Genomic DNA, 11,876 nt, shown 5'->3' with positions numbered 1-11,876 from the left:
TAAATAAATTCTGATTAAGAATATAATTTTAAGCAAACTCTTTTCCATGTAAATATTATACTTTCAAAGACAGAAATAACTGACACCATCCTTCCAACTTTATTCCTACTAATTCTTGGTCTTGTAAGGCACGTAAAAGTTATTCTGATTTTGAAAATAGGAACAAGACAGCGCATTTTAGAGATAAACATAGGATCAAAACTCAGTTATCTTTAATGCTTTTATTTCCTTCTTCATTATGCCAGGCTAGTTCTAAATGCCTAAAATACATTAAAATGGAACAGAAAATTTTAAAAGGATGTTAATTTTAAGTTTCTTACTAATCTTTACTCATAGAAATAAAGACGCCATAACTGTTAAGCACATTTTCTAAGATTGTATATAATCATTTATGGGTTAAGACTTTTTTGGCATTAAAGATAGTAAACTTTTTATGAATTTAATTATTAAAGTATAATCAACTCACATCTTTGGATTTATATTGGTCTTAACATGTTTCACAGTATGCAGTATTTGAAGAATCTGAAGATGAGAGGCACAGTCATCACTTACCCGTGACCGTCACCTTCTTAAAGCTGTCTAGATATCTATTTTGGACACTCGGGTTAGCAGGGAGAAAACAACTGCATTACACTACATTTTTCAGCAAACCGAAGAACTTTATTTGGAGTAATCGCTGAGAAAACAGCTTTTTATGGAAACTGACAAAGACAGTAGAGGAAGTATAAGAGCTACCCCTTAAGACATAACTTTAATAGTTAAAAAACTTTCATAGAATCTTACTAAAAAGGAGGCAACATTAGTTTTAACTTTTGACAGAGATAAAAATAACTGAACAAGAATCTGGCCTAATAACCAGACCTCAGATTACTATGCTTTCTAGTTATAGATGTAAATCTTCAAAGTACATATATTCAGTACAGGTCAAAAAAATATAAAATAGTGCTCGACCATCCTTTACTTTTTCATGTCCTTGAAAACAAAAAGAGTAATATACTTAAGTAATTCCTTAAGAATGTCCCTTAAACTATAATAACTTCAGAGCATCTTGACTTAGAGAATATACCACATTTTCCAACTCCTATTTGTCTAGTCATATTCATTATATATAAGTAACCATGACAACAGAATTGTAAGTTCTGCTTAAAAGACTGTTGCCCTTTCCAACTTTTACTTTAAGTTGGATCCCTGTTATCAGTAATACTTAGATGAACTTCCCCTTTCAAAGTAGTAAAAACTAAAGCATTAAATTAGTACCTAAAATCAAAGTACAGTTTTTATTTATAAAACTATTGTGTTGTATCCTGACATGTGGCAGCAAAGATAATATAAAATGTATTCAGAGACTGATGCCATTATGAACAGAAAAGACTATATATAAATATATGTAATCTTTATATATATATAAATCTTTTTTTAAAGATTTTTAAAATAAAATTTATAAAAAAGATTTTATATATATAAAAAGATTATATATATAAAACATTTTTCTGGAACAACTTAAAAATCAATTTTTAAAAAACTGATTAATTCACTATTGGACAGATGTTCAAAGGCTAAATTTAAAATTCAGCATTATCTTCCCTCTCTTGAAATACAGGTTATATAAACATTCAAAGTACAGTAAGTTAAAAAACAAAAGAAAATAAAGCCTTGGTTTAGTATAGCTAAAGCTTACATATACAGCAGGTGTAATAACATGTTCATCAGAACAGAGCATCAAATAACAATGAATGAACATTATGGCCCCCTAAAGAAGAAGAACCTCAAAGCCAGGTTGTGGTCACATGAATTATTTAACCTCACTGCGCCCACGTTCGCAGGCCCTACCCTCAACAAAATCTATTAATACAAACTAAAACCGAGACATTTGAATTGATGTTTTGGAAAATGTAGTAACACGTTACTGTTAAAGGTGCTAAGGAAAAAGCATTCAGCATACGTGCTACAGAGCCTGACCACTGGAAAACAGAAATCTTACTGTGGCTACAGATCAAAAATTCATACTGAAGACAGACATTTGTCATTTAACATGGAACTATTCCAATACATTTTAAGGGCCTACTGAAAAGGCTAGTGGTGAACAACGATGGTAACAATGAGATACCATACTTTGCTATACAAAAGCCTAAGTTTGACAGAAAAAAAATTCTAATTTGGAAAGTCAGCAGTATTAAACCCTATCTGCCATTACCAATTCCGTCAAGATTACTAGGTCTTTAAATGTGGGGCTGGTAAAAATAATACTTCCAGGGTTCAATCAAACAAATCAGAGTAAACCAAAACAAGAAAAGTAGCCAATATTTAAAGCAGCAGCCTCAGCAAACGTGTGATTTATTTCCCTTTTTGTTCAAATTTTAGTTTTCTCAGGCCTTATAAATACTTACTGGAATTTCTAAAGCATTTCTTTCTTCTCTAGTAACACAGTAAATACTGAATTACCTAAAACGCTGTCCAGCACACCCCAGGATCTGCTTCTTGGCTCTTCATGCTGATGGTGCCATTTCACTGATTCAACAAATACTACAGGTTTTGCTTATGATGCAACTGATGTGGTCCTTAAACTATTCACAAGTTAGAAGACTGTAGCTCTAAAACCTACCTCATTTCTAAGAATCATAAATAGGACTTTACCTGAATGCATAAAAACACAAAGGGAAGCTTCTAAGTTGAACTTTCTAATATTCATATTTGAAATGGTTTGGAATGGTTGATCAAACTTTTAAGATCTAACACTCAGTGCACTTATACAATAACTAGATACCTCTGGTGAATTACAAGAATTGCTCCAATAGAAGCGTCTCTCAATCTGCTCATCAAATCTAGATCAGCTCTACCAATGAAAACACATTTCAAGATTTGTTTCATAATCAGTGTTCAATCTCATACAATCAAGCTACGCCATGCCACGTAAGTTCTAAAGCAGATGAAAAACAAAGCCAGCCAAATTTAGGAGCTAAGCTCATGGTATAACGCTTATAAAGAAATGAAAATAACACAAATTGAAAACTATATAGTGAACATCTTGAGTACAACATGCAATGATACTATCATTACTATTTTGACAGCATGACAATGGAATCAATTTCTATAATGAGAAGATACACATGCATACCACTATTCCTCTATTAAGAACACATCTTATATGAATACATCCTCAGGAAACACTCTTTACATTAAATCGTCTTTTTGACAATAATTTTGCACTGAATAACAATAAATTACAACGCACTGTTGTACACCTTAAATTGCTAAACGGTATTATAGATGTTTACACAGAGAATTATCGTAATAGCACGAGCACTTCAATAAAAGTTGTGTGAACAATGTTTAAAGTAAAAAAAAGTGTTTTATAACCAAGCTGTACGGACATTAGGGGGTTTAGGTCTTCTTCGAGGGTGGCCACTGGAGGGGTCAACAGCTGATCGCTCACTCCTACAACTGAGACCACTCGTAGCACTGGATGTCCTGGAAGCTCCTCCTGAAAATACACAAAGAAGAAATATCTGAGAAACTTCTCCTCACTTTAAGTCCAGACTAGTTTTTCTTCCACATTCTATGTGTGTCTAATAGTCTAATGCAATGATTCTCGACTAGGAATGCACTTCAGAATTCCCTGTGGAACTCAAAAAATATAGTAACAAACACACCCAGATGCCACCCCAGGGGATTCTGAGGCACTGGACTGGCATGGAAAACAAACATTTGTAAAAGCTTCTCAAATAATTCATGCGAAAAAAATCCCTTCGTATAACCATTTATATACTACATTTAGGGACAGTGCTAAAGTATGACTTACTAAAACAAGACCCTGTCTTAGTCACTATACCACGGAAGCAAGGTTTGGAGAAGAATAAATGGAACTACTAGTCATGAGAGTTGAAGACTCACACGGGGCAGGCGCTGGGAAGTTGTGGCATCGAATGGTTTGGTATTACCTTCTATTTATTACATAGTTTAGAATGCATACATCAAGTACAATATAAACTTCTGTAAAGGACACTGACCTTTCTAGATGTTGCACACTCCGGCACTAAATGGTCACTCCATTCTTGTACTCTCTGGGACACACAACTGGCTAGGTCTGTAACTGATCACACAACAAGCCTTACTGCTTACTGTAAAGTGGTAAGGCTTGCTGTGTGATCAGTTTGCTAATTTTTGTTTTAGTTATCCAGTAAGTAAAAAAAAGCACATATAAGGGCTGGAGTCTATTAGCAATAATTCTTAACTACCTAGGGAGAACGTTTCAGCAGCTTTTAAACAGCACATCTATGCATTTCTTCCCTCAATCAACTTTAAAATTAAAAGTACTTCCTCAATTACCTCAGAACCTACTGATATTTTCGATTGTTTTATCTCCTGGTTTCCTTCCTGTCATTATAGGCTGTAAATGAAACCTGAAATTAAGTGAACTAATACAAATAAAACAAAACATGACAGTGAGAAATAACAGAATGCACTCCAGTGCTGGCATTTAAAACTCTATCAGAATAACATAAGTGACATTTTTTTAAAAAATGGATACAAGATACAAACAAATATAAAATAATTTTGATCTATTTTGTCCTGCTTACTTAATGGGCTGTATTGGCCGAGAGTGGATCTGGCTCGTCTGGACAGTGGTGATGAGCTGAGATAGCCCATATTGCGATGATAGTCCATCAGTTGTTCTGAGCGTTTCATACCTACTGTTGGTTTCACAGCCTCAAGCCTTTTCAATAAAGCCTTCAATAAAGACAGTCAATTTGAAAGCCAAGGTTAAACAGCAATCATTTTTAACAAGGCAATACATTCTAGAGCGTGACACTCACTTTCTTTCCTTTTTTAAGAGATAAGATCTTACTCTGTCACCCAGGTTGGCCTGGAACTCCTGGGCTTAAGGGATCCTCCCATCTCAGTCTCTTAAGTAGCTGGGATTACAGGCGAGACCCACCACATCCGGCCAAAAGATTTTAAATCATTCCTGACATACCATGTGAAAAACATATTTCAGATAATTTAATTTCATAAAAATCCAAGGGTTTTTGCCTATCCCACAGCTCACCAAACCACTGTGATATAACAGTTCATCCAGGGGTGTCCAACAGAGAGAATACAGTCACGGGTTGTTAGTTTCTGTTTCTGGTTGGGCCAGTAAAGCCCCTTCCTCATCTCTCTTTCCTGCATATCGCTAGAGACAGAAACTAAAAACCATGGCTTCAGGTTGCTAAAAGCCTAAAACAGAACAACAAACAACAAAATCAGGTGGGTTAGACAAGCTTGCTAGAGGACTGATTCTTTTGTGCCAGGTTAGTCTTAGGAAAGGTGCTGTAAGTTGAAATAAAATACATTAAACCTGATTTTCTCATAGACATGACGTAATGGGAGTTATAATGCTAAGAACCTAGTGTTAAAACCTAGGACTGACCACACACACATGGAAGCTACCACAGATTCTCCACATGTACGTTGCAGAGCAGTGCCTTTCACCGTTTCCTTTGCATAGTGCCTCAAGGGCTGGTAGGCCACTGGGGAAAGGCCAGCAGGGAGGGCCCTCAGGTCTTCCCGTGCTAATTTCTACTAGCCCAGCTATGCTTTCTGCATTGTCTGTTTTATATACTAAAGATTCTGCATAACATTTAATTTGGAGAAAAAAAGCTTTTACTGTTAAGAAGTTTGAAAACCAATTAGTAAAGAATATCAAGTTTTAAAAAAAGATATGTAGGCTGGGCACAGTGGCTCATGCCTGTAGTCCCAGCACTTTGGGAGGCCAAGGTGGGTGGATGACCTGCTTGAGCTCAGGAGTTCCAGACCAGTCTGGACAACATGGTGAAACCCTGTCTCCATTTTAATAATATTTTAATTAAAAAAAAGGATATATAAACCAATTGGCCAAGGCAATACAGTATCCAATAACATGGTAATTTTTTACAATTCAGTAACAGAGACTAATGTATAATGTTCTAAATTTTGTTTATAATTATTTCTTAAAAGGTGAAAGAGTTTATTCTGTTGGCTTTTCATAGGCATTGTTGAGAAAGAAATACTGAGGTAGACCAAACCGCTTGGGGAATTGATCCATGATTGTATTTTGTTATTTTCTTTATTGATTCAAACTTTCTCTGAAGGAAGCTAATCTTATTTGCAAAGGGAGTACTGACCTGCACTAAGTTTCACATTAAAAAATCAGACTCATGAATTCAGTCATAGGACAAGTTTTCTCTGTACAATCTTTTTTTCTTTCTTCCTTTTATTGTGGTAAAATGAAACCACATTTTAAGCACTTCTAAGCGTACGGTTCTGTGGCATTCTGTACGTTCACACTGTTATGAAACATCACCACCGACCCCTCCCAAAACTCTTCTTCCACTTGGTGTTCGATCAGTTTCACCCCTGCCCTTCTGCGCTGAGTTCCTGAGCAGCAATTCCAAAGCAGGAAGAGACGGTGGAACAATAAGCCAAGATATGCAGGGGAAGGGCCGTTTAGAAAAGGGAGAGGAGGTTGTTATAGAAACAAAAGGAGGCTTGGAGGCAAACGGCAGAGGGTGCGAAACACACGCAGAACCGGACACAACAACCGAGAACATCTTTACTGCCTGCCTGCATGCTGCTCCTTCTGTGTGAAGTGCCCCTCCCTAGTTTTTAGCCTTCAAAAGCTAGAAAAGAGTCACCTACTCAAATTACCCAACTAGTGTTAGTGGTGCCCTTTGCTGAGCTGAGTTTTGATTTGAACGTGGTTCCACCTGACTGTAAAGTCCACGGTCTTCCATCATATTCTCTTTCTTGCATTGTGGACAGAGAAGCTGTGTGATTCCGGTGTCCAAACCTCCTGAAATTGTATCTTCTCTACCTGCAGTTTATAAGTGTACTGGAACTTCCTGGGGTCACATCTTCAGTGTCTTTCACTAGCAGAGTGCATCTGCCGTTCTGTCTGATTATCCTATTAACTACGCACTGAGCTGTGCAGGGTAGAAAGGACAAGACAGAAGACCTGGTATTTTCAGTTATCTTTCAATTTTGCTTTTTTGCTGGTAGAAGTCTCAATGTCTATTAAACTCCTAATGTCCTAAGTTTATTTATTTGGTTGGATGAGTATTTTTTCTTTTACAAATTTTAAGATAATTACAATACTTATTCATCAGATACAAAACAATATAGATGTGATCAAAGTCAACTTTGAAATAATTGTACAATAATGCAAAAAGTAAACCCATTCTGGAGTCTGATATATAAATTATCAAGTTTACACGCAGAAACTTAGGGAAATAAGAGAGAAATGATTCGGCTCATGTACCCAAATCACACGGAACAATACCATGTGTCCATCTGAGTGTTACATGAACATAACAAGCTAAACAAAAGCTAAAGGATTTGAGAAATAACTCTTGTCTATAGAAATAATGTCAAAATACAAAGTGTTGATTACCCTAAATTTTAAGGTGTAAACCAACCTTGTCCGACCTGTGGCCTGCAGGCTGCATGCGGCTCAGGATGGCTTTGAATGCGGCCCAGCACAAATTCATAAACTTTCTTAAAACATTATGAGATTTATTTTTTTGGCAATTTCTTTTTTTAGCTCATCAGCTATGGTTAGCATATTTTATGTATGGCCCCAGACAATTTTTTTTCTTCCAATGTGGCCGAGGGAAGCCAAAAGAGTGGACACCCCTGGTGTAAGCCCCAAAATCCAAAGTGTATGCATTTTAATTTAGTCATCAATTTAGAACTCTCACGTAAAACTTAAAAAACAGTAGTTCAGGTTGGGTGCAGTGGCTCACATCTGTGGTCCCAGCATGGGAGGCCAAGGCAGGAGGATTGTCTGAGCCCAGGAGTTCAAGACCTCCCTAGGCAACATGGCGAGACCCCATCTCTTCCAGAAAATACAAAAATTAGCCGGGCATGGTTGTATGTGCCTGTGATCCAAGCTACCCAAGAGGCAGAGGAGAACGGCTTGAGTCCAGGAGGTCGAGACTGCAGTGAGTCATGATCACACCACTAGACTCCAGCCTGGGTGACAGAGCAAGACCTTATCTCAAAAAAAAAAAAAAAAAATTCAAAATGCTGTAACAATTCTAATACAGTGATAATAAATGTAAGGTATATAGTCAGAAAGATTTGGGCTTAACACTTGGCTCTGCCACTGATTGTGTCCTTGATCAAATTCCATGACAGAGATATTAATAATGAAATAACCTCAGAGTTAGTTTTTAGTAATTAAGTGATATAATGCATCTAAAGTGCTTAAAATAGTGCCTAGTATCTAGCAAAAACTTATTAAGGCTGGGCGTGGTGGCTCACCCCATAATCCCAATACTTTGCAAGGCTGAGGCAGGCAGATTACTTGAGGTCAGGAGTTCGAGACCAGCCTGGCCAATACAGTGAAACCCCATCTCTACTAAAAATAGAAAAAAAATTAGCCTGGTGTGGTGGCAGGCGTCTACAGTTCCAGCTACTCAGGAGGCTGAGGCATGAGAATCACTTAAACCCGGAAGGTGGAGGTTGCAGTGAGCCGAGACTGTGCCACTGCACTCCAGCCTGGGTGACAGAGTGAGACTCCTTCTCAAAAAAAAAACCAAAGAACTTATTAAAATTAGTGATATTGTTAATATTGCTGTATTTTCTAGTTGTTTGACATGCAACAACAGTATTATCTTCCAGCTAAGTTTTAAAGTACATGATAGTTAGGGGAGTATTTTATATTCCTTCTTTTTTTTTTTTTTGAGATGGAGTCTCGCTCTGTCGCCCAGGCTGGGGTGCAGTGGCCAGATCTCAGCTTACTGCAAGCTCCGCCTCCCGGGTTTACGCCATTCTGCCTCAGCCTCCCGAGTAGCTAGGACTACAGGCGTCCGCCACCTCGCCCGGCTAGTTTTTTTTTTGTATTTTTTAGTAGACGGGGTTTCACTGTGTTAGCCAGGATGGTCTTGATCTCCTGACCTCGTGATCCACCCGTCTCGGCCTTATATTCCTTCTTTACATTGCTCCTAACAGACATTAAATATTTAATGGATTAAAAAACAATAAGAATGGTAATGTATGGTTTACAAAATCTTAGAACTGCCACTCAAATCAGGTTCTAATAATGAATCCCAAGAGTTCGTCCGCATTTTTTTTTTTTAGAAACTGCATTTTTTGGCTGGGTGCGGTGGCTCACGCCTGCGATCCCAGCACTTTGGGAGGCCAAGGCAGGCAGATCATCTGAGGTCAGGAGTTTGAGACCAGCCTGGCCAACATGCCGAAATCCCATCTCTACTAAAAATGCAAAAATTAGTGGGGCATTGTACAAAAATACAAAAATTAGTGGGCACCTGTAATCCCAGCTACTCGGGAGGCTGAGGCAGGAGAATTGCTTGAACCCAGGAGCTGGAGATTGCAGTGAACCAAGATTGTGCCACTGTACTCCAGCCTGGGCAACAAGAGCAAGACTCTGTCTCAAAAAAAAAAAAAAAAAAAAAAGTGCAATTTTGGGTAATTATATATATTAAGGTAAACAACTTGAAGTTTTGATATACGTATACATGTTGAAATGATCACCCTTGAGCTACTCACACATCCATCATCTCACAGGATTACCATTTTTATTTACATGTGTGGTGAGAACCCATAAGATCTAGTCTCTTAGCAAATGTCACGTACCCGAGACACAAAGTTCCAGTCGTGCCAGATGAGTAAGTTCTGGAGATCTAATGTACGGCATGTTGACTATAGTTAACAATACTGCATTATATACCTATTGATATGGTCTGACTCTGTGTCCCCACCCAAATCTCATCCCGAATTGGAATCCCCACGTGTGGAGGGGGGACCTGGTGGGACGTGACTGGATCATGGGGGTGGTTTCCCTATGCTGTTCTCGTGACGGAGTTCTCACAAGATCCGAGGCTTAAAAGCGGTAGTTTCCCCTGTGCTCCCTCTCTGTCCTGCCACCATGTAAGACGTGCCTTGCTTCTGCTTTGCCTTCCAGCATGATTCTAAGTTTCCTGAGGCTTCTCCAACCTTGCAGAACTGTAAGTCAATTAAACCTCTTTCGTTTATAAATTACCCAGTCTCCGGTAGTATCTTTATAGCAGTAGGAAAATGAACAAATACACTTGTCCAAATATTTATTTTATAACCAGAATTATTCTCTTCAGAAAAAAAATTAACCTAGCCCATCTTTTGATGTTTAAACAAATTTAAACAAATAAATAATGTCTTAACGATTTCTGCAGCCATTGGCAGACGAGAGTTGCTTTAGTGTTTCTAGAGTGATGAAGCAAAGACCTTGTAAGGACACTTACAAAGTAAGTAAGTAAAAAAGTAACAACTGTCCCCCACACAGGGAGAATCAAGACGACTGTTCTCTACATTTCAACAGCGGGAGCCACAGTTATCATTAGCTGGCTTTCTTCAATGGAAGGAGATAACAGACCCTAACCAGAAAAGAAGGAAACCCAAATAAAGTACACTATACATTATTTCAAGATCTTAGAACAAAAGTACTGTTAATCAGCAGATTGATATTCATAGTAGGTATGAGACTTGCTATAAATCTTCATTTTTGTGACAATTTATCACAATCTCCCTTTAATTATTCTGTATAAGAGTTCTGAAGTTACTCCTATAGGCCAGGCACAGTGGCTCACGCCTGTAATCCCTGCACTTTGGGAAGCTGAGGCGCATGGATCACTTGAGGTCAGGAGTTTGAGCCCAGCCTGGCTAACATGGCAATACCATCTCCACTAAAAATACAAAAATTAGCTGGGTGTGGTGGCGTAAGCCTGTAGTCCCAGCTACTCAGGAGGCTGAGGCAGGAGAATCACTTGAACCCAGGAGGTGGAGGTTGCAAGGAGCCAAGATCACATCACTGCACTCCAGCCTGGGTGACAGAGTGAGATCATCTAAATAAATAAATAAATAAAATAAAGTTACTCCTGTATACTAGTAGGCAAAGCACAGAATAGGAGAATTTTATTATTTATTATTTATCTATTTATTTATTGAGATGGAGTTTTGCTCTTGTTGCCCAGGAGAGTATCTTGGCTCACTGCAACCTCTGCTTCCCGGGTTCAAGTGATTCTCCGGCCTCAGCCTCCTGAGTAGGTGGGATTACAGGAGCCCTGGGATTACAGGCACCCACTAAACACGCCCGGCTAATTTTTTGTATTTTTAGAGATGGGTTTCACCATGTTGCCCAGGCTGGTCTTGAATTCCTGACCTCAGGTGATCCACTGGCCCTGGCCTATTTTTCATTGAATGTTTTAAAGAACTGCCTTAGGCCAGGTGTGGTGGCTCACGCCTGTAACCCCAGCACTTTGAGATGCTGAGGCCAGTAGATCACCTGAGGTCAGGAGTTCGAGACCAGCCTGGCCAACATGGTGAAACTCTGGCTCTACTAAAAATACAAAAACTAGCAGGGGTGGTGGCACATGCCTGTGATCTCAGCTACTCAGGGCGCTGAGGCAGGAGAATAGCTTGAACTTGCAAGGCAGAGGTTGTAGTGAGCCAAGATTGTGCCACTGTACTCCAGCCTGGGTGACAAAGCGAGACCTTGTCTCAAAAAAAAAAAAAAAAAAAAAGAACTGCCTTAAGTTTCTAAATTCATACATGCCTTTTATTTTTAAAATAAAATAAAATAAAACACACAAGAACTCCTAACTGGAAAACTTATGCTAACAGCTGCAGAAATCATTAATATATTATTTATTTGTTCGTTTAAATTTTTGTACATGAAAAGATGGGCTAGATGATAGTCTATTTATTTTCATTCCTCTGAATTTAAAATTTGCTAATAAGCTAGGCGGGGTGTTACACGCTTGTAGTCCCAGCTACTCAGGAGGCTGAGCTGGGAGGATCACTTAAGCCCAGGAGTTCAGCCTGGGTAACATCTCCAAAAGCCAACAAAAAACTCCCCCCAA

General features: G+C 38.4%; 1 protein-coding gene across 5 annotated transcripts in view; it reads right to left on the bottom strand.

Moving 5' to 3' along the window:
• Nucleotides 1-206: 206 nt before the first annotated feature.
• Nucleotides 207-11,876, bottom strand: part of CFAP97 (cilia and flagella associated protein 97) — a 47,463-nt gene continuing 35,793 nt past the window's right edge. For 3 of the 5 annotated variants that reach the window (XM_050792591.1, XM_050792592.1, XM_050792590.1), the window contains exons 4-5: nt 4,578-4,728; nt 207-3,481 (exon numbers count right to left, since the gene is read on the bottom strand). In XM_050792591.1, the coding sequence (XP_050648548.1) occupies nt 3,351-3,481; nt 4,578-4,728 (282 nt within the window). In that variant the 3' untranslated portion in view covers nt 207-3,350. The other 2 variants (XM_050792593.1, XM_050792595.1) reach the window with 2 other exon arrangements.

This window comes from Macaca thibetana, chromosome 5 (assembly GCF_024542745.1).
Source record: "Macaca thibetana thibetana isolate TM-01 chromosome 5, ASM2454274v1, whole genome shotgun sequence".
In the NCBI taxonomy this organism is placed as follows: Eukaryota; Metazoa; Chordata; class Mammalia; order Primates; family Cercopithecidae; genus Macaca; species Macaca thibetana.
The sequence above is the reverse complement of the archived record's forward strand: the minus strand, read 5'-3'. Positions and strand labels throughout refer to the sequence as shown.